This window comes from Catharus ustulatus, chromosome 1 (assembly GCF_009819885.2).
Source record: "Catharus ustulatus isolate bCatUst1 chromosome 1, bCatUst1.pri.v2, whole genome shotgun sequence".
NCBI classification, from domain to species: Eukaryota; Metazoa; Chordata; class Aves; order Passeriformes; family Turdidae; genus Catharus; species Catharus ustulatus.
In genome coordinates, this window is record NC_046221.1 from 10,248,241 (window position 1) to 10,272,267 (window position 24,027).

Below are 24,027 nucleotides of genomic sequence, written 5' to 3' on the forward strand. Positions count from 1 at the left end.
AAATGTATAGATCTTAGGCAAGTCAGTGCAAGAATACACTGGTCACAAGTAATTCTTGTGTTAAAAGCATCTCAGTAGAGATCACAGGTAAGGATTAGACAAAACATTATAGTATCTAAATAAGGAGGCTAGGAATTTTTGAATACCAATGTAACTTCTCAAATACAGCCAACTATTTTCAATCCAGGTAAGGTTCCTTCAAAACATTTTCAGCACTTTGCCCCCAGCCCTGCTTCAGCTAAAGCCCCTCCAAGCAGCACTGTAAAGTTTGCAGTGCATTTTAATTCTGTTTCAATACATTTTCAAAGTTTGACTTTAATATATATATATATAATTATATATATATTACATATATAATTATATATATATTATATATATAATTATATATGCTGAGACATCAAAATATAATTTTAAGTACTGCCTATTCCTGTACATTTTTGTAGACTATATATAGTTGGAGTGATCTTGTTTCCTGAGTTCTCAATCATACTTTCATCCATTAGTTATAACACAATTTGGTAAATTAGATTTAGAAAAGTATTACAACCCTTGCACAAAATATCCATTTAATTTCGCAATGATACAAGTCTAAAATAGGATCATCTGCAAAATACTTGAGCTATCTTCCAATTCAGTAAGTCACTCAGAATGTGATTTACTTGGAGTCATAAATACAGCCATTATCAAAGCTGCACAATACTTCTATGAAGCACTTATTAGAACTGCATTTATAAATATGCCAATTTTCAGCTCCCCAGGTAATTGGTTGTGGTTTTTGTTTGGTTGCTTTTAAAACAACATAATAGTTTCCTGCAGCAGTTTTTCCTCCCTCCATACCAATCCATCATCTTTGCTGTTGTGTATGCCCAATTTGGTCAAAATTCTGATCCTTCAACTGAAAAAGTTAAGAATGAGCACCGTTAATGCACGTTAAGGTATACAATCTGCAATGCTGAACAGTGGAATTGGGCAGAACTTCTTCAATTAAGACAAACAAATAATACACAAAAACTTTCTTGCACCAAATGAAGAAAGGATAATAGAGGATTATATCTTATAGATTTAAATTGTACATCAGTTGCCAACAATGATTTTCATCTGCTAGGAAAGCATGTAAGTCAGTTTTGCCCTTGTTTGTATTTAACACTTTCCGTGCAGTACTTTCCAAGATTTTAGGTTTGAGGAGAGAATCTGAGTTTAAGGCAGCACTGAGAACAGTAACAACACCACACCTCTACTAAGCAGAGTGGTTTAGAAGCAGCAGTACTTGGCTGTTCAGAGGACAGCCACGGAGCACACGCACCTTCCTCTCCCTAGTCCAGGGGACGAGTCAACGCTGCTCTGTTCCATCCGTCCAGTGCCCACTTCCCTCTTGGTGTAGCTGGTGGTGGCACTCTGCACCCGTGTCCTGCTTTGGCCCGGCTGCCGCGTCTGTGGACTCCTGACGCCATTGATTAAACGATCAGCAGAAAAGTTGAATATTGTAGGACTGTCTAGAAGCCCAGGTCCCCTTTCTGCACTGGGTATTGTATGTCGTATATGTGACTTGCTAGGATTCCTATAAATTCAAAAGTCATTTCAACATACGCGCACTATCAGAGATCTTCTGAGGCCTAAGCCTATTCACAGAATTCAGAAGAAGCAAGATCTTCAGTCCTTTACCACTTACTTAATTTATAAGAATGATCAACATTCATTGTACCAGGTCATGTGAATTATCAAAATTAACCTTTTCCCTGTTTTCAAGTAGACCTTTACTATATGAATAATCCTGCTGATGACATGTCATCTATCAGAATACTTCAGCTGAATATCCTAAATCATGGAACAGACAAGTTCTCAGCTTTCAGACTGTCCATTTACATTTTAGAAACACTACATCCATTAACATCAGAAACACCATCTGCCCTTTGGCCTCAGCTTTGGCACCAGGTTCAGTTTCACAAGTATTCTCAAGTTAGCTGCTGTTACTAAAATAAGCAGATGAAAACCCCATGTGCCAGATAATACAACAGTGTTCTTAAAAGATAGATGAACTTGCCTGTTCCTGGGAGGATATTGTCTGAGTGTTGTCAGTGGAGAAGCAGCAGGCTTGAAGGTTGGAGATGTGAATCCATTGATAAATCCAGTATTTGGAAATGGTGTTACCTAAAAAAATGTATTGCGTGCTCATCATTATAAACAAACTGAGAATTATTTTTATTTTTATAATTATTTTTATAATTAACCCCATATTTTATGTCATTCTGTGCAGGACAGTACTCAAAAGATTGTCTCAAACAGCAATAGAGAATCTGTCTAGTGCCTTGTAGCTAACTTACAAAATTTCTGAAAAAACCTCAAGCTTCTGTTTTTCAGTCACTACACATATTCAACTTAGGATAGTTCAAGAGGACTGAAAAACATCAAGCCAAAATTCTTGGCTGCAAGTTAAATAGCTCTCCTCCTATTTCATACCATACTACCCATGACTTTGGAGTACCAAGATATTTCTTTGTCAGAACCTCTAGTCTATATGGCCTGTAATTGTTTCTCTTATAATTCTATGTGAATTCCTCCCCTAAAAAACACCCCAACAACTTATTTTTAGTTCCTCATTCTACTTCCATGTGACATCTAAATAAAGCCTAGAGAGCAAGTGGATGTTAAGTGGAACTCTGATACTTTTCAGATCTTACCACCTTATTCTAATGTGAAACACTCTCTTATCTGAAAAAACAACATTAGCAAAACATTTTCTCGGGTGGGTGCATCAATGCCTTGTAGTAACAAGATGTCTCAAAACCTGAAGCATGTTCAAAGTAGTTGTAATTTCTCCAACCTCACTAGCACACTTTTGCCCTTTTATTTTAATATGTGAACTTCATTTAAGAAATGTTACTGTTAGCACCAGCAAATGCTTGCTTGTCTTCTCCCCCTGAAAATAACTACAATGCAGAACAACAAGACTTTCTACATTCTATTAAACAATGAGAAATACCTGGGATTACGACCATTTCCTATAAAGGCACATTTAAACTTGAAAAAGGTTTCTTATGCAAGTTAAATCACTAATCAATAGAAAACAAAATTTAACACCAAAGCTGTCATACTGCTGGCCTAACCTAGCATGCACAACAGTAAATGCTACATCAGGTTTTACAAAAAGGCCATTAAAAAAGGCCTATGACAAAGTTCCTCAAAGAACAGTTTCATCAAAACAATGCTTTGAAGTGCTTTCTGGTTTAAGAGTTATGACATGAATGCTGAAAAATTCCATCAAAGCTGGTAAGCAACCACTGAACCTGAAAAATGAGAAGACACTGAACATATTAGAGACCCTAACAATATTCAACTCTTCTTTCTTTATAATGTGATGTGATCCTTTTGGAGAAAAAAAAAATTTATCCCATTTTCCAATAATACCAAAAGCATCTCCACAGAAGCCAACTGGTTCAAACATTCTTTTCAATTTATTTTTTTTCCCCAAACAGGAAAAACTAGATCATTCCTCAAATACTATTAAGTACATGATGGAGAACGAGGTAGCTTTAGAATTCTGAGGACATGTGTTGGCATATTCAAGTTTCAGAACTAAAATGGTATGCCCACACTACTGGGATATTCAATCTCAGAGATGAGAGAAAGCAGTATTTATGTTGAAGCAGAATAGAAAAACTTTGCTGTATTTTCACACAAGTCTCTACAGGCAAACTGCAACCCTGTCTCATGAAAATAATTGCTGTGTCATGGTTCCTCATGGTCCCTGTTCTCCTCAAGTGATTTCTATTCAAATATAGCTCTTCCTACAAGAGAATCAAGAAACATCACGTTACAGTCATGTACATAAAATGCAGCTAACCAATGACAATACACTGCAAAACAGTGAAAAGCAAAGCACAGACAGTTGATTTCCTGTTTTGACTACGGAAAATATGAGATCTTTAATGCTGGCAAACTCATCATGTCCTCCCCAAAGGATAGGACTAGTAAGCTTTCTTGGATACAAAAAGTTACATGATAACATAAAGGAGATATGCAGTATGCTGTGCTTGAACCTGTGACTCATTAATCTGCCTTCTATACCATTCCCATCCAGCTCCTTCAGCATTCCGGAGCAAGACTGTGCAGCAGTCAGTTTATCTACAGGCAGATTCACATTCATTGCTGCTTAACAAGACAGCTTTCTCCTGGAATAAACACTGCTTACTGTGTTACCTTGTCCCCTCCACATTCTTCTTCCCCACCAGAAAGCCTCCCCCTGCAAGGGCTCTGGTTCCCTTCCCTGTGTGTGAAGTGTTTAGCACACCAACTTTTTAATTAGCTGTGGTACAGTACAGAGGATGTTTGCTCAAGTTTGTTCAAGGACACTTTAATCCTCTGCCAAAAAAAAACATCTAAAGAACTTCTAATTTTGAGCATTGCTACCCTCATTTCTTTGAGCCACAAGTAAAGAAGCATCTCCAGAGGGGAGAAAGAGGCTCCAGGTAGGAAACCTGAGCCTCCCAGTCATTACAGGAAACTGTCCATGCCTTTGTAGGGTAACAAAGGCAAACTAAAAGGGGCCAAGGTAATGCTGATGAGACTGTCACAATGAAAAAGACGGAAGCAGCATTGCAGGATACATTAGATGTCTCAGAGTATTTAAGGATTTATGGTTACCACCCTAGCTTACAAAAATAATTTAAAAAGCATTTAAAAAGTGATTTATGTAATGAGCACAAGCAATTTTACTTTTCATCACCAAGAGACATTACTACTGCACAGAAAATATTCTGCTTTAAGAACATGCCAAACAGGGCAGTTCAGCATGTTAACCTACAACCTAACTTCCTGCTAGAAGACTGAGACAACTTGGTATCTTGACAAGTCTTTACTGAAGAACTGCCTCAAAACCTAAAAGGTTTAAGAGGAGAATCACACTCCAGTCTGAGATCAGACTCAAATACTCTGTCTTGTACACTATGAAAAGGATTTTGAAGAACTGTTTTCCAAGAAGAACTGGAATGTCAAACTCCCCTCTTCAGGATACCTACGTTTCCTACACCTCAGTAAGAAAATAGTATCAGCTTTGAAAAGAATGCAACTGTTTCAGAATCAAGAGACTTACCAATGAAGGGTCAAGGTAGCTGTGCGTGGCTGACCAGGTCTGGGGGCCAATTAAGCTGTACAGTGGGAAGTGCTGCTGGGGACTGTAGACTGGAGGTATGTAAAAGGATGTTGTGTAGCGCTGCTGCGTGTAGAGGTTCATATCCAGAGGTCTATATCCATTCTTTGGCAAAAATGTGTTTATAGCTATTGCCTTTGCTTTTATCCTTGCCTGCAAAGGAGATTAGATTCTTTATTACAGCAGCCTTTCAAATTAAATCAAAATGGTTCACATCAGCAGCTCTCAAACTTCTACTGGACACTTAGCAGTCACTGCTTTGTCCTTCAAGGACAGCAGGAACAGCTGAATGTTTCCCTGCTGCCTGATGCTGGGCAGGATATACTACTGCCAGAAATGACAAAAAGGAGAAGTGAAGTGATATGTGTTACATTTCTAAACCCACCACCAGGTCAAATGACTGCTGATATTGGATCACTTAAATTTATATTAGAAATCACAGTGAGCACTACAAAACCCAAAACACTCCCCCATCCCTAATACCATAAACCTCTATTTACCTTAATTGGTTTTCCTTGGAAAGTCTTCACTTCCTCTCTAAGGTATCTGTAAGCCTTAAAAAATAAGAAAATTGTTAGATTTGTCAAATGTAATTTAAATAGAGGAAATTTAGAAGTTTTGACAGGTTAAGCCTGACAATAATACTTGGAGCAAACTCTCATACATCATCTGCATTTAGCAACATTTAACTTATCATTAAGTGCTTCAGCAACATTAAAACAAGACTCTAATGGTTATGATTGAAGCATTTCAATTTGTCACCCAAAATATCAACACTCAGTAGAAAAAAACCCATAGCTTTAGCCAGGAAGCCAGGATATGTGAACAAGATAAAAAAACCTTTTAAGTGCTATGTTTAATAGTTACTGAAAACTGGATACTACCTAAGGGGAAGCATTACTGTTTTTACAGTTTGGGGTATTTTTTTAAGTTGTTACACATTTGCAATACACTTTGCAACCTGTCAATTCACCCTCATACCATCCTAATTTACTTCTACATTCTAATATGCTTCAAAAAACAGTGTTACCTGCTGTGCATCAGCTTCCGATTCAAATGTGATGAACCAATTGTCATTATAGGCAAACTCACAGTTGATGAACTTAGGCAAATTGTCTCCTTTGAAAAGTGCTTCAACCTCCTGGGGAAAGTGGTTTGATAAGGAGGTGGGGGAGGTGAGGGGAGAAGGATGGAGAGAAGAAAACATCAATGTAAAATGCAAAACTGACACTCTGAGAAAGAAAGACAGAAAGCACTGCTGGGCTACAAAAAATGGAGTAGTTCAGAACACCTGCAGCAATGTCAGCTCTCTCTGATCTCCCCACTAGAAGGAATTTAAACCAGCACTGTCTAAGGCCATACTGCAAGAGAGGTTTAGCTGGGAGCTATTTAGGCCACAGAAGACATTTAAACCTGGCATCAAGTGCAGAAAGATGTCTATTTGTCCCCTGTCCCCAAACCCATGGAACCACATGAAAACCTGTGCATATGGCATGGGACAGGAAAATACTGCCTTTTCAGCAGAAACCTGCAGGTAAGTTTTAACTCAAATGTCTATAGATTCATGTATTTGAAACAGGGCTTATATTACCTCAAACATAACTGGCTACTTTCTACAGAAAAAACAGACCCTGGATTTTTTATTTGTTTTAATTCATTTACATATTTTTTTTGTTTTGTCACAGATTTGAGGTGAGCAGCATCAAAAGGCAACAAAACTTGAGAGGTCTTACAGCATGTTAGAATTTGGCTGCTTAAATAAAGCCTGACTCTGCTATGCCAAAAAACCTAGGCTATTAAATCTGCTTAGTTAAGTCTAGATTTTTCCAGCCTGACAAATTTAAACACAATGTATAAAACATTTCACTGGAGAACAACTCTTCTAAAAATAGATAGAACTTTGTTACTGTCAAACATTTAAGAGTGAACATCCAGTGCTAATATATCCAACCTGACGAACTGATGACAGGAAGAAAACGAATACAAAAAAATTCCACAATACTAAAAGTTAGGCAGTCTTTTAAAGGTTACATTTCATTTGGAAAGCTAGAAGTAGCCACTATTTTTAAGCTGTGTGCATAGCATTTATCTAACTTCTTTCCTCCAATTCCTTTTAGCATTTTGTTTCATGTTCCTGTTTATTAAGGCCACTTACTTCTTTGTTATCAGTTTCTAAACTGCAGTACTTCTGATTTTCATATGATGGTTATTAAGCGGAGCAACTCTCAGAATCTTTAGTCTTCCTTGTAAAATTAAATAGAAGAGAAACTAAAATATAGACCCATTATCAACAATCTGCACCTTCTCCTTCTTTTTGAAAATTCAAGATGGTTTAACTATGATCCCATAATTTTTTCTTATATTTCCATTAGTCATAGTCCCTGCTTCATCAGAGTGGCATTGAGTATCTTTCAAAGAATGAAGTTCTCCAGTCTTGCACTCATGCTACAGTGGAGATCCTTAGTGACTTATTGACACCTCTCACCTCAGCATTATGGAGACATTTACAAAGCTTTAACTACTTTACTTGAACAAGCTTCAAGGTGCAACAGTGGCATTTTCTAGTCTAAGACTTATCTTCTTTCATCTTTGTCTATTTATCCAAGGATCTGAGAACCAAGAGCATATAGCTACGACAAAGTACAATAAAATGATTTATCAAAAGACAAAGACAGCACTATCAGTTTCTCAGCCCTCTGCAGAACTACAGGTTCCACCAGCCTTCCTATGAGCAACATGCTTCTACCAAAAATATTTCTTATCCAAACAAACAAACACAATAAACTAAGTTTAAGAAGTGCTGTTACAAACAGTGTAGTAAAAAATGTGAATTGCTTATTGAAGTTCAGAAGAAATCTAACTTCCAAGTGCAAAGGGGAAAGTGCTCTTTACTGAACAAGGGGAACACTTACTTCAATGGGAGTAGATTCAGGTACTTCACGTAAAATCACAATACAGCGATTCTGATTTGGCCGAACTTTTTCCCCCTTTTCATCCACCTGAACTAAAGGCAACGCTAAGAGAGAAAAGACAAGAATGCATTTAACTGCCAGCAAACCTAGCAGCTTGGCACTCAGAAAGATGCTGTGAACACAGACTTACAATGCAGAGCCTCAAATATTTTTTAAGCATTAAGAAACAAGCAGACAATATTTCTGTTCATCATTTACATACCTGAAGAACCCTTTCTAGTTTTTTACAAAACTTGTAGCTCTGGTCAAATTCAATTTGAGCTGAGTTTTTCCATTTGTAACTGCATCTCTGCACACCCTGGCAATGCCCTTGTAGCTCTCACCAGGTATTCATCCACTTTTCCAACTCTAGTATGCCTCTCTTGTTTTGAGCAGACTCTGAAGCACAGAGTTAAGCCAAGGGGGTCTCTTGATCCATCTACTTCCCTTACATTTATAGGGGATTAAATGTTTTTGTGCCTCCAGGAGAGAACTCCCAGCACTAGTATAGTTAGTGCCTCTATCATCCATGGAAACTTCCCACAGAATCCCTCCCAACTGTGCTCTGAGCAAGATGAAGTTTGCTCTTTCAAAATCTAAAACCTCAGAAACGCTCAGTGTGCTCAGCATGACCCCAAATACCACAGTTCTGTGATTGCTGCAGCCAAGGCTTGCACTGACTGAGACATTACAAAGCAGGTTTTCTTAGTTTCTGAGTAGTGAGTCCAGCAGTGCCTCATTCCTGGTCGGCACATCTAACACTTGTATGGGGAAACAGTCCTCTGCACATTCCAGAAACTTGATGAATGACATAAGCTGTTGTATTGTTCTACCAACAAATATCTAAGTCATTGAAATAGACTGTAAGAACTAGGTTTGGCTGACCCAAAGCTTGCTTGAGTGACACAAATATTGCTCTGTTGGTCTTATTGTCTTGGTTTAGGTCAGAAGCAGATGCTAACTGTAAAATCCCCCTTGGAAACAACTCCCAGGGTCTAGGCCCACAGGTACCCCAATGAGCTTCCATGACTGATGCAGTTGATTTCTATATACTCAAGGCTCTCCTTAGCAGAGTGAGACTTTTCGACATTTTTTCCCCACCTGTCTCTACAGAACAGTCTAGAGATATCCAACATGATCCTCCAGTCATCTGAGTTGTCCCACTACATTCCACAATTTAAAGCTCTTATTTGCACAGATCATTATTCAATAGCAGGAACACAGAGTAGCTGTGACAAAACTACAGCCCTGTAACAGGGATGGTCTAAGGTGCTTGGGCTACTTAATGTCATACAGAAAAATAACGGCGTTTTACTGCAATACAATAAGAAAGAAGAGATGAAAAAATCAAATTAATAGTTCTACACCAATAACCAAAATGCTTTCTAGCACTGAGGAACTTTTACTTACATCTCAGCACTTCAACAATCAAATCCATATCAGTACTGAGTTTCTTGACATGATCAAGGTTTGCTACTGTCATTATTGGCACATACTGATCACTGTCCATCTGTGATATAAGGTACATGTCACTGGCAAGATTTTCTCTGTTGGGAGAAAAAAATAAAAATAGGGAAATTAACTTTGCCCAATAAACTTGAGACAAAAATTCATCACATAGTAAAAAGCAGATTCCTTCAGTACTTTTCCTAATTAATGAAAATCACTGGCTTAAACAAAGCTTGCTAAATGACTTAAATTATTCAGTTTTAATTATGACCAGTAAAGATCACAAAAAATCACCTGATCTGTAACTGTTTGTAACTACTCTCATTTTAACCCACATATTTGCTAGTTTATGCATTAGGCACAGAGGTTTCAGGTAAGCTTTAAGAGGTACATCAACACAACACTCTAAAATTAGTGTTACTTTTTCCAAATCCTCATCCTTTCCACTCAGAAATGTATAAACATACATCCTAATCTGTGAGTCATCCTCCAGTTTGGTACATTTAGGTAAATACATACCTAGATAAACAGAATTCCAGTGTCTTTTTCAGTAATTCTCGTAAATCTTCCTGACCTTCTGGCTGCAACTGTTCGTTTCCACCTAATAATTAAAATACTTCAGATTAAAAAGCAGCTCTGCTATATTGCACAATATGTATTTTAAATAAGCCATCACGTCTACTACTGACTACATAACTAGTAATGAATTTTCAAATTCAGTAGATGCTCATTATATATTGGTTACCAACCAATGAAATTGCATGGCAACACTATTTAAGACAGAAAAGAGAAACCATGTCTGACTTTACTTGTTAACCTCTGTTCTCCAAATACATAAAAATTTCAAGCCCTTTTAAAAGAATAGCTGCAAGCACATCTAAAATGCTGAAGTGATTTGGCTCGTAGATCTGCGCTCTATTCTCAGGAAAGTAACCAATTTCTAGCTGACAAAACCTTGACTCATGGGAACAATGCAATGGATGCACTGCATACTTCTAGACTCACTCTAAATTACCAACACATTAATTCAGAGAAAGTTTTCAAAAATATAGTTACGGAATATCAGCAGATATCCAATCTACTAACAACAGATATGTAATCAATTTGCAATCTTTTGGTTAAGAAGGCAAAATTAATTTCTTTTTTATAAGTGGAAGTTTCAAAATTATCACATGGAAAACATGAATTTCATGTTCCTTTTAGTTTAGACATAATATACCAGTGTCAGTGGAGGGTAAACTCATTGCGTCAGTGGGAGAAGTGTTTAAAGATTATAAGAACTGTGTGGCCTTAAAGATTTGTAAAACATTTAGTAGCACATTGCTCATGTAAATATGTAAGAATATAAATGCAAATTAGCTTTGTAGAAGTATTTCACACCAACTATCCTTCCCTTCACTAACTTTCCTTTTATTCAGCTCTCCTTAGCCTTTCTTCTTCCTAGACTTCTAGTTTTCTCCCATCATGCTGTCCTTCACGTGTTCTGCTCTGATGAAGAGAACGCCAACACCTGAGAAATGCATGTATCACATTTGAACCACTATTTCCTTTCCCCGCCTCCTCTTTCTTGTCCAAAACTTGGCATGGACCAAAATTAAATGCATTTTTTAAAATGAAAAATCAGATTTCAGACTTGAGACCATGTGTCACTATTCATCAAGTGGTACAGACCCGACCTGCTGTTCAGCTCTTGCCAACACTATCAGACTCTGTTAAAAGTTAACTATTTTGGACACATAAAGGACACACTGATAAGTTCCAGCATTAATCTGAAGAATATTGCTCCTTTCTAGAGTGTGAGGCACCATTAATACAATTTTCTGTTCACTAGCTAGTCATTATTTAATATTCTCCAACAGTACCCTTAAGTAGAAGGGTCAGTGAGAACTTTCAGTTTTTAAATATAAGCAAAGATGATGCTACAACGTCTGATTTCAGTTGCCTTGAGCTATTATGGATACTACACTGGTAATTTTAAATACAAAATCAGCTAAGCACAATGAACAGACCTGTTGTGAATCTCAAAAAAAACCCATCACATTTTCCTCTCCTTCCCATCCCTCATCTCAGTTCAAGTAGTAATCCTACATGCATCTTGCAGACCTTCTGTCCCATTTAATGAAATATAAGCATGGTGAACCTCTATGCTAGTTTACAGAAGCTTCTTAAAACATACCATCTGGTATAGACTACAGCTACTAACACTTGCACTGAAGAGAAATCCTGGAAGTTGATTAAATAAGAATGTGAAGAAGATGAGACTAAAATGTTGCTTATTTCAGCATTTCGAGTACAAAATGGGTCTTTCCCCACATCAACATTAGTACTTGAGACAGAAATTGTATGTGCACCCCACCTCAATACCTGACCTGACTAGAAACACACATTTGTTTGATTCTGTGCAGCACCTGGTAAGATTTAAACCAGGAGGGGACTGGTCTCGAAACATGTCTAAATTTGACTGCAAAAGATACAGGAATTCCTAGAGTCTGTTTAAAGAACGGATCTATTGAATGAGAAAACAGGGATAGTTCAAGGGGGCTTTATTTATCAGATGCTCACCGCTCAACTCAAAATACGCGTCTAGCGTGTTTTTAAACTAAGTCCAAGCACATCTCGGTTGTCTCTTACCTGTCTGGGTGGTTTCATGCATAGACTCATACTCGGAATGATCGAGAGCCAAAGGGTTCATATCCGTGTGCTCTGAGCCCGGAACAGCTGGGGATGGCTCCGGCAGCTCTGTCAGCACCGCATTCTGATGCTTCTTGTCGCCATCGCCATTGGCATCCAGTCCTGCAGCACACACCACAAACACGCTCCAGAAGTGTTCTTCTAATCACAGTAACACCATAGTTGAAACTACATCTGAAATAAAGGTGCTTACATACTTGCTTTAAACTTTTTTAACAGAAAATTAAAATTTTAGATTAAAAAAAATTAAAATTTAAAACAGTGCTGCACCAAATTTTACCTTCTGCTTGAGTAACAGCCAGAAACTCTCATTCATACCTTTACAAGAATCTGGAGGCTGGTCAGGTATTTCTTCCCACGTTTTGCTCACGCTACCATCAGTGGCACCACTTGCTTCCAAGTGTAACATATGATTTCCCCACACCTTTGCATTGGGGTTTAACTCGGAAACCTTGGTTGACTCCTGCAAAAATAAATTGAGTATGCATTTTGGGGATGCACAGTAGGCATCTGGTGTACAGATACATTCAGTTTCAAATAACAGTATCAGACTGCTCTTACTGTTGTGCAGATTTTACTGTCATAAGATTTTACTGACATGTTTTTTCACACCTGAATATATTAACTGACTTTCCATAATAATTTCAGGTACAAACACAACTGAATTGTGGAGGACAGTATTCATTTCCTTGATTAAGAACCACCAGAAAGAAAAGGTTATCCAAGCAGAGCAAATGACAACAAACATTTCATTCTTTGGCTTTGACAGACTAACTTAGCCTGTTCTTGGTCTAGACTTCAGGCAGTTCTTTAATGTACATGTCTACCTGATGTTGATTATATTGCTATTGTATCTGTTCCTGCAAAAAAACGCCCAAAAAATCAAGAAAATACAAAGTACAGGGATTTTTCTGAAATTATATAAACATGTAAGTTTTAATGAAACATTATGGAAAATTGAAAGCAGTTAGACATGCATGACAACTTCAGTAATTACTTCTAGAGAAGGAATAGAGCATTAGGACAGAAAGGATGAATAATCAGATCCAGTTAAATCATCTCAAAATAATCTCATTTAAACTGGATTGGAAATGGACACATTTAATGATTATATATGGTTATATACAACCATCACATAAATGGTTACATCTGTGTTTCAGAGAGGTTGCTCTCCACAGCACAAACATCTACTACAATACTTTTTCAGAGTAACATGGCACTTGTTTTGCTAATGTTTGAGCAAAATGCATTGAATTATTCCATACCAAGAATATATGTCAAGTGTTTCAATGTAATTACACTGGGAAAGAACATTGCTCAATGATGAGATACACTAAAAAAAGCTTATTAAAAATTTGCTTTCTAAATTTACAGATGTTAGGAACATTACAGTGTTTAAAGGCACTCCAAAACCCCACAAAGTTTTAAATCTTCTTAAACACATGCATTCAAATACTTATTATCAGAGTCTAGAGAAAATACATCCAGAAAATAATAAAAAAAACTTTAAAAATTTCACTTAAACACAACTCTTGAATAACAGAACAATAGAAAAAAGTACAAAAAGTAGAAGTGTTTGAAATAAGTACTTGCACAGTAAGGATTCAAAGATGACAGCAAGATCCATCAGTTTCCAATTTTTAATATAGGAAGTTCCCCCAGAAGACAGCAAACAGCCTCGAGTACAATCCACTGCCCACACTGCAAGTGCTGGGCAAGGTCAGAGCAGCTGTTCCAACACAGCCAGTGAGGGGAACAATTTCAGGGAAGCTCAGCAGGGAAGGAAAAGGAGCAGCAGCTGCTACAGGTTGATTTCTGCAGAGTGGGTAAGGCTGGAGGGACCACTGGAGGTGATCCAGTCCAACCTCCCTGAGCAGGGTGCACAGAGTACCTCAGGACTGTGTCCGGATGGCTTCGTTTGTCTTAGCCCAGCTAGCCAAGACCCAGCCTAGCTCTTTCCTCTGCAGCCACTCCTCTCTACAGCACTACTCACCTCCAGAAGTGAGCAAAAGACTTCCTAATTGCTACCAAACAAGAACTTCAGGAAATCCACAAACATTTCTTCACATACAAAGTTAGAGCAGTAAGAACAGTTTGTAGCAAGCTTCCTTTCAGAACTGTTTACCTTAAGTTCAGCTGGAACTGAGAATCTGCAATCAAGTTACTTTGCCAATGATTGAACTTTCACACAAAGTAAACAGAACAAAAAAAAAAAAAATCAATATTCAGCAATAATTTTGACTTCTGCATTCTGTACTGTATTTGGTTTCCAAAGGAAAGGGAGTCATCAGGTTCAGGGCAAAATAACACTTATTTAACTAATAAAACCAGTTTGACTTGGCTTGGTCAAACTTCTAGCTTCAGTTCTAAGCTTTAAGAGTAAATTACTTCTGCAGAATACTTACAATTTCATCTTTATTGTGCCATCCCCACGTACCAGCATATTCTGGTGCTAGCAGCTGATATGGGTATGTTTCCACTGCATATGAAGCACTTGTTAAACTTTCAGGTTCATTCTGGAAGTTTTCATTAACTATACACAGTCTGTCATTCTTCCTGGTAGCATTAGAAGCTGCATTATTCCATAAAAAGCCCACTAGATATTCACCATTACCAGAAGGAACCGTGTCAGAAAGCAGTTGATTTGTCCAATCAGCATTGCCAGTCTGAAGATTCATGAAATGTGACCACATTTCAACATGGGGATTTTGTCTGTCCAGGTCATAGGACTGCTTGTGGTCACTAGATCCATCTTCCATCAGCCCTAACACGCACTGCTCTGTGCCTTGCTGAAATCCTGTTGCACCAGGAGAGGCACTGGGTATTTCATAGGAAGGAGTAGCAGCATATTTGTCTACCTGCTTTGGGTCAACACAAACTCCAAGCTCTTTGTTTGAGAAAATCTTGTGATCTGGCTGCATTTGTTCCCAGCTTGTGGTCAAGTCATTCATCTGAGTATTTAATATGTAACTGGTGTTTTTCAGTTCAGTAGTCTTGGCTTGCAGTTGCTTCAAATTCCCCCTGGTAAAAGGTTCTAGGTTCTCAGCTGATAAACCAAAACCAGTGAGGTTCTCCTTTGCATGGATACTGACACACTGGTGTACTTCACTATCCTGAAGATTACATTCATTTACATCACACATACTTCTTTCACGAGTTTCTGATCTTTCTTCAGTAAAAGGCCCAACAGAAACTGGAGTGTTCCCAGCTTCTGACTCTGGACTGGCACAGTGACACAACTCAGGCTCTTCTGCTGGTTTGTGATGCCCATGAGAACATGCATTTTGACACAATGAAGGCAAAAAATTATGGTCTTTATTTAAGAATTTACTGGTATCTTCCAGATTTTTAGTGGCATCTTCCAATTTTACACTCCCGTACATACAACTGTCTGTTGTGGAGTCAGAGGGAGCATTCTGACTCTCAGCCAAGCCTTTATTGGAATTGAAGATGCCTTTATCACAATCAGCAATGTTAGCATCCAGATTCTGTTTTACATTTTCTGCCTTGTTATCAATGGACTCATTTAGTTGACCTTCAAATTTTGTCTGTTCTACAGATTCTACTACATGCCCAGCTATTTTGGCTGACTCAGTCTCTGCACTGCATTTATTTTCCACAGTGTGGAAGGAACATACCTCCTGTTGTTCATCTTGTCTGCTGTTCATGTCTATGTTATTCATATGCTCACATTCCACAGACACAGAAGAGACACTGGTTTTATCATCTGAATCTGAATATTTGCATACTTCACCTTTATTCTCTAGTGACTCTTGTGAAACCTGACACTCTAGGCTGTTTTCCTTTAGGAACATTTCATCTGTGCTTGGATTATATGCATGAGATGTCACAGTGACATCACTTACTCCTGATCTAGTTCTGCTCAAGTTAGCAGCTTCCTCAATCAAGTCACCTTTTAGCTCAGTGGCACTTACACAGGCATCTTCCTCCATGCCACTGTGGATTGCAGCTTCAGATGATGCCTTGATTTCAGTGCAGTCCTTAATGTGAGTTTGAAAATCAGAACCTTCCACCAGGTTTAGCTGCATTTCAGGCATGTTCAAGGTTTCACAGCTGTGCAAAACTGTACTTGTGCATTTCTCCCCCTCTTTCAAGGGTTCTTCAAAATTGCTGTGATGTTCACTAGAGTCTGGTGAAAATGTTTGGTTATCACAGTATGTTCTTTCAAGTGTTTTCTTTTCCACATTTGAGTTTATTTCACTTTCTGGCTCTAGAAAGCAGATTTCTTCATCAAGTTTTTCTACATTGTCCATTTCATGTAACTCTAATGATAATTCAAAGTTACCCCCCATGTTCTCTACCACCTGTTTAGTATTTATTTGCTCTACAACACTTGAGGGATGCCTAGTTAGTGGCACAAGTGGTACAACATCAGAATGATTACTTTCCCCAGTTTTTCCTGAATTAGATACTCCAGTGTCTAACAATACACTGTTTTTCACCTTCTCTGAGTTAGGGCTATATTGGTCCTCTCCAGCAGCATCCACAGGCTTTATGGAATCACAAGCTGTATGCAGTGATTCACTCCAACTGGCAGCACTACCCATGGTATATACCTCCTCTTGCTGATTCTCGGGGATGATTTCATCAGGGGCTTTTGCTCTTAAGACATCTGTTACTGTACTGTCAGTATTTAACCTATGCACCTGACATCTGTCAGTCACTAAGTTATCAAAAGAACACTGGATGTCTAGGCTACAATATTCCTTTATATCATTTTTCTCCATGTTTGATCTAGCCTCTTTTCTACACTCAAACAGTTCTTTCTGTGAATTAAACTTAGCTTCCACTTGTGCCAATTGCTGCACTGGAAATTCCTTCCCTCTGTCTAGAGGTCGTGCCATGGCACACATTCCTTCATCAGTAACAGCTGAGTTATCTATGTCTGCTGCAGTCTCTTTATGCACAGTAGCTGGCACCTCTTCATCCCCTTTCAGATCTTCGGCATCTACAACACAAATGCTGTAAAACTCCTTGTCTTTCACATTTTGACTGTTGTCTACATCAAGACAGGAAAATGTTGGAGACATCTCTCTATATGAATTCGAAACTTTCTGTAAGCTGTCACTCCTGCTGTCTTCAACATTTACTGTTGTTCCATTTTGCCTTGAATGGTCACATGTAACTGCATAATCCTCCAGAGAATTTCTATTTAAGGCAATTTCACTCTCTAAGCCTTTGTCTACAATATCTGGTACACGTGAATTAGAAATATGATCAAACAAGCAATGCTCTTGTACAGCTACATTTTCATTATTAAAATTGCCATTATTATTTTCTATATTGTTCCCATGCTGACCATTAAGTTTTTTAGATGCTCTTTTTTTAATAATCTTATCCTTCTTTTCTTCACTTCTCTGCAGATTTCTGTATGTACCAGAGACTTTCAAGAGGTGACTAAAGGAATTAAAGAAGTTAAAAGGTCTGCCATAGGTCCTCCTAGGGCTCACATGGGGAGTACTTCCCATGCTGTTATATGATGAATATTTTGCTTTTCTACCCCAAAAGCCAGATTTAGAATCTGATGCTGCGCAATCATCACTACAAACACGCTCATTGCCGACTGTCCCGGCTGCCCCGTTAACTGTCCTTCCCACTGTATGCAGGTCCTGGCTTTCCACAGTTCCAAAAATTGAAGATAAAGTTTTACTTATCCTTGACTTTGGTGCTTCCTCTTCCACCGATTTTTGTAACAAGCTGGTTTTCTCCTCACTCGTGCTGTTACTCAGTTCTTTACTGAAGCAGCAGCCCATGTTTAATAAGTAGTGTCAGAGGGTCTTCTCATTGCAAATCACCTTCCTCTTTACACTAACTTTCTATGGCTACTGAGGAGACAAGCCAGCACCCAACTGCCAAAAATAGCACACTTTAAAACCATGCAGAGGTTCATATGTCATTGCCACTCAAAGTCCAAATCCCAGTTGCTGAGCAATGTTTCAGTATTTCATCATATACACTGTAATATTCAGGCCAAATACTCCTTCTACTGAGTCTTATAAACTCCTATTGTTTAATTTCCTAAAAAGTTTTGTTCATCCAAATCGTTAAAATATTTAAGTGACATCTTTTGCAACGCCCATGTGTGTCAGAAGCTACTTGTTTTCATATTTAATACAACACCCACCTTCTGTACAAGGATAAATGCATTCTGGCTTTACATGTTTAAATCTGATGTGTAGATCAAACACATTTTGGACCATTTTCTCCTTCTCCTCCCTTCCCCCAGAGCCGAACCTACACCAGAATTACTTCTTGAGGAAAAACAGGCTAAAGATAGATAAGACCTCATGTATTCCATTGAGCAGCCATTGTACGTTATCAGAAACTAATTCTGTTCCATGCCTTTTTTTTTTATATTTGTTATCTGCATGAAAAAAAAAATACATAATTCCTCAGTGACTTACAGCACTGAAGGGGGCCTCAAGATCATCTATCCACCTCATGGTACTGTGACAGGATTAATTATACTTAACCTCAGTAAAAAAACTGTATCCTTTTACTAAAAACTCAAATATTTAAAAAGTACTTTGACAGAATGCTATTCCTTCCTGAAGTCTGTCCTCAGTATAGTTTTCATTGTTGTACATATACAGACTCCTTCTGACCTTGTAACAACTAAACTATTTTTATACACATGTATTTATATATTGAAATCTTTCTATTACTGCAAGTTCTTGTAGTTGCTAATAAAATTGGCTCTGTTTCTTCAAATATAAAAGTCCAATTAAAAAAGCTGAAAATACCCAGCAATCTTTTACTGCTCAAAACAGTGTTGTTCTTCTTTGCCCTTCCATTACCTCAGATCACTCAGACCTTCTCCCAAATTCAATGCTATTATTTCAGATTTGGACCCCATACTTCAGAGTATACAGAGTGCACAACTACAGCATCACTCTACTCTTATTTAAAAAATACTGAAATTATGTAAGTGTAAGACAAGACAGACCCTTAAACCCTATTTCAAATGTTCTTTCGGACAAACATTGAACTCGGTGCTATTTTTCCATTGGTTGTGCACCTTATGGCAACTAATACCCCACTAAGTCTGACCATAAAAGATTGCTGAATTGGCTAAAAAGTACATCCCCTCTTCAGCAAGTCTGCTTTGAAATTGTAAAGTAAGATCAGAGGAAAATTATCCTCCCTCCGCCCCTTATCCAACCCAGGAAGATTCCAAGTGCCTTCAGCTACACTGTTCCTAAGGATAGGAAGTCTGATGCATCATTGCTGCCATCTGCTGCATTTTTTTTAATTCTCCCCTGGGACAAAGTTATTCAACATGCTTGGATCCAGACTGAAAACTATGCCAAGTCACTCCTCTCTTTAGCATTCCCTGGAACTGAGAACAGGGAAAGGGGGAGGGAGTTACTTATAATAGTTTTTTTGAAGAAATGCCATGAGCAAACAATTTAACTGTTTTTAATATCAGCTTAAAGTCACAGTAATTACTTAAAAACTTCACAACTATTCAGAAAACTTCCTTATCAGGTAAACAAATAGCAAGATTTTTTTTCCCCCCTTTGTGATTTAACCATTACTAACTCGTGCTTTCTAGAGAGGAGCTAAGTGTCTTTAAGAGACAGACCAGGGCAAAGTCCACTTTTCCAGTGCCTTAACAACCACTTCTCCTATCAACTAATGGAAAGAAAAGGGGTGAAGCAGTTCAGGCAAGCAGAAACTTATTCCAGTTTTCCCATACCCTTCTCATGTAAAAAAGGCACATTTTGTACTTGTTCCTTTGTTTTTATCTTAGGGTTCCAGGGATAATTTCTATTTTAAAGCAGCTACAGTGCACATTCATTAAGTCAAATTTCTCAATACTATTTATTGTGGAATAACAACTTTAAAAATAATTTTTAAAAAAGACAACATGAATTTAAGCAGAAAATGCCACTCCTGTTACACTACATTACCCGAGGCACATTCTGGCTAAGCTTAACACTGCCACTGAATTGAAAAGCACTTAACAGAGTTCATGCTCTGCTACTTCAGAGCCCAGCTCAACTGGGGAGTAAATTTTGTTATTTTGGGGTTTTTTTTCTTTTTTTTTTTCCCTTTATTCATGCATATTTTAGCTCTGGTATATTCCTCATCTACTCAAAGCCTAAACTGGTTTTCCATCTGCATGAAACAAAAATGCTCTGAAGCAGCACTTTCATAACCTGAACAATTACTTTATTTTAATAGGTATTTAGTCCTATGCTCTGCACACACCTACACAGACGGCAAGAAGTCAACATGCTTATTAACTGGAGTATACTTACCCATCTTTCATTTCTCCACATACCTATTCTTTGCCAAGGAGTAAGGGTTTATCCCAGATACAACCTTACAGGCCTAAGTTTAAAAACATAATCTAGATTTAAAGTTACAATAACACAGGTCAAAACAGTCCTTACAACCTATTGAAATCCAACTTCCTTTTTTCTTTTTCTATAATGAAGTCATGCAATTGTAACAAGTCCTGAAGAAACAGTGATTATGTTGCACTCCCAGGCCACACCTGATGCCATGCCTATCACCAGTTAAGGGAATAGACAAGAGCAGCATCACAACAGACATTGCAGTGACACTACAGCAGATTTCTGCAGGAAACAGTTGGTCAAATTGCCTAACTTTCCCCCCAACACTTCATGGTTAATGGACTGCTAAGACTTTAAGTACACATTCTACACATTGAAATAATTAAACATGAGCATCTACATGTATAGAACTATTCTTATGGCCTACTCACTTTTCTTACGGCTTAAATCTAGAATACCATGACAGAAAGAGCAAACACCAACCAGCATTGATCCTTCATGATGCTAATACTGTATATGTCCAGTTTAAAGTCTAATTCTCCCATTTCTTGTTTAAAGCTAGTTGTGATCCCTTGAATTATTAAATACCACCTATTCATTATACAAACTGCTGCTCAACATTAAACTGGCACATACTGCATGTAATGCTGTGTATTGTCAAATGATCTGAGGATTATATGGTACTGAATTTCCCTGAGCACATGGTCCTGTATTAAACTAGTAAACCTGATTTTCTCAGTTCCTTTTTATTCTGAGGCTTATTCTTGAATGGGCTGCAAAAGGATTTTTGAACAACATAATCCAGCAGCAATAAGTCTGAGACATCCTTTTATAGAGCTTCCTAAGAAAAAATTTTGGGAATTACAATTAAGTGCTATCTTTCATGAATTTCTAATTATTTTTCCCCTGTTTAGAACAACAGTATGATTGAATTTGCATTTACAGTACCTGTAAGGATTGACAAAAATCAGTGCAGCACACAGATTTGAATTCCCATTCCCATGGCAGCACCTGGTAATTATTCAGCTAGGGAAAGAATGGGTGATGCTAATATTGCAATCAGACAGCAAGTTTAAATGGCTTCACTGCAATATCCTGCACTGGAACACACATTTGCAGAACTTGCTGTTGCTTGATGACAAGAATCCCATCTAAAGAAACTTTCAAATTTCCAGATCAGGTCTTCAATTTGACTGACCAAGGAAAGAAAATTCTTTTGTCCTTGGAAAGTGCTCTGAGAGGCCACACATTCAAATGTGAGCATGGCAGAGGAAGAGTTTAGGCTCAACAAGCAAGGAAAAAGACTGTTCATACCTTTAGCACTAAAGATCAGCTAAATCCTGTCTGGCAGCGACAGGACATACAAACTACCTCCACCATGGGATGTGCACCTCAGCCTCTTCCCTCAGAGTAACCTAATTTCCTCTAGCTGCAAAGAGTTACTATTGAAAAGGAAACACAGAAGTGAGTTAAAATGAAGTGAGCCACTTCTTAAATGCTGACTTTCCTGGGTCCAGCCTAACAAGAGCATTCTCAGAAAGAGTAATTGTCAATAAGGATACAGTCTATTGGCAGATGTCACCTGAAGTGACATCTGCCCACTTCTAGGTTAAAGAAGTTGAAAAAAGAGCACATTTAACTCCTAAAGCTAAGAAAACCATTGAAGTTCAGAATCTGCTGGTATCCTCTAAGCTATGTACCTGCAACATATAAGCTACTACTGACAAGAAATCCATGAAGATCGTCAAGATGCCAATTTCCTTCAAATGACTTGTGTGAAAAATTCTGCTGTTAAATACCACTAAAATCAGCCAAACTGCTTGGAAATGAACCATACTAGATTTGTGCATGATCTACATTATGCTTTAAATAGCATAGTTTCATAGCTACTTCAATGTAGAAGAAAAGTCTGTCTCCCTCACTCTGAAAAATGTTAGTGAACTGTGTATCTTTAAGCAGCAACCCTGAAAGTGATTTCTGAAGGGTTCCATCACAACATCAAAACCTTCATTTTAATTTAGTCACTACTGATTACCTATTCAACATTACTCACAGTAGAATGGCTTCAGCTTGTTCTTGCCAAATAACAGAATGACTAAGTTGATAATTAGAAAAATTTAGTTATTGTTCAAAAAGAAAACAAAAATACTTTATATAACCACTTCCGATTAAGAAGTAGCACAATACCTATTTTTACAGGACATGCAGAAGTGCATCAAGATTCCCCACAGAAATTCTATGACTTTCTTCCTGAACGAAAGCATTTGGTATATTAAGAGATCCCAGTGGAACAGCACAGCCAAAACAATTGGGAATGCAATTCAGCACTTTACTTATAAATCTATTAAAAACAGACTCCTAGAGCCCTCACTAGGTGCCATGGCAGCATGGCCCCATATCATGTGCACACTGAAGTAATGATTAGCATAAACATGCACCTATGTCTTTTTGCAGTCTAGCCCTCTGATCTCAAAATACTTAAGACACAAAAAAAAGCAGATGATTTTCACTTCACCTGAAGTATGTATTTGCTAAAGGCAACAGAGTCAGGATTCCAGAAGTTTTTCTCCTTCCTATCACATTTATGGAAAGATGGAAGTGTCTTAATGATTTTAGTTTGCTAACTCTTTCCTTCACTCCATGAAGTTTTTCTCCAACCATAACCTTGTATCCAGAACTTGCAAGTGAAGTCCTGAAGCATTGGTAAAAATCAACTCATGTATGCATGCCATTACAGAAGGGACCATTTTGAAGACACCATTGTTAACAGAATATATTGGTAATTATGCTCATACAACAGAATGACCTTCTGATGCTGTGCATATAAGAGCATCATACTGGTATAACTTAAAGCCTAATCAGCTACAGGTCTCATCTTTTTCAGATAAAATATTCAGCCGAAGAAAATCTTTAATCGCGATAGAATACGTTATTTGAAATCTACCATTATAGCACTATGGATACATTCCAAGATACCTAAATTGACATCAGCCTTCTCTTCCCATGAAAAGAACCGTAAGGTCTCCTGAAATATAAAGAAATGGTTATGTTCTATTCCCCCAAATAAGTAGGGAAGAACAGGAATTAAGATTTAAATACAATTATTTTTTAAATAAAAATTCTAGTATGTCAAATCAAAAGAACTGGCATCCATATGAACACTAATTGCCTTTAATGTTAATGCACCTGTTGAAATGCACAGACAGCTCCAAGCTCTTAAAGAAAATCTTCAAGCTGCTCTTACTCAAGTTTACACACTGGTTTATTGTACTAGTGCCCTTAGTACAAGGGGAAAAAAAAAAACAACAAACCAGCAAATCTCAAAAGTTCAACCTTCAGAAGTATGAAAGAAAACCAGGTTGATTTTTTTTCCTCTACTGTCAAACAAGTAAAAATTCATATGTGAGACATAAAACAGAGAAGAGAATTCAGAATAAAAAAAAAGGGTAGGGGGAGAGGAACAAAC

General features: G+C 37.7%; 1 protein-coding gene across 2 annotated transcripts in view; it reads right to left on the reverse strand.

The window, feature by feature from the left end:
* Positions 1-24,027, reverse strand: part of LARP4B (La ribonucleoprotein 4B) — a 55,536-nt gene that overhangs the window by 12,606 nt on the left and 18,903 nt on the right. The window contains exons 3-12 of one of the 2 annotated variants that reach the window (XM_033067013.1): positions 12,556-12,700; positions 12,178-12,339; positions 10,066-10,147; positions 9,508-9,644; positions 8,059-8,162; positions 6,177-6,287; positions 5,647-5,700; positions 5,090-5,299; positions 2,042-2,148; positions 1,304-1,441 (exon numbers count right to left, since the gene is read on the reverse strand). In XM_033067013.1, the coding sequence (XP_032922904.1) occupies positions 1,304-1,441; positions 2,042-2,148; positions 5,090-5,299; positions 5,647-5,700; positions 6,177-6,287; positions 8,059-8,162; positions 9,508-9,644; positions 10,066-10,147; positions 12,178-12,339; positions 12,556-12,700 (1,250 nt within the window). Of the gene's footprint in view, positions 1-1,303; positions 1,559-2,041; positions 2,149-5,089; positions 5,300-5,646; positions 5,701-6,176; positions 6,288-8,058; positions 8,163-9,507; positions 9,645-10,065; positions 10,148-12,177; positions 12,340-12,555; positions 12,701-24,027 lie in introns of both variants that reach the window. The other variant, XM_033067006.1, reaches the window with a different exon arrangement.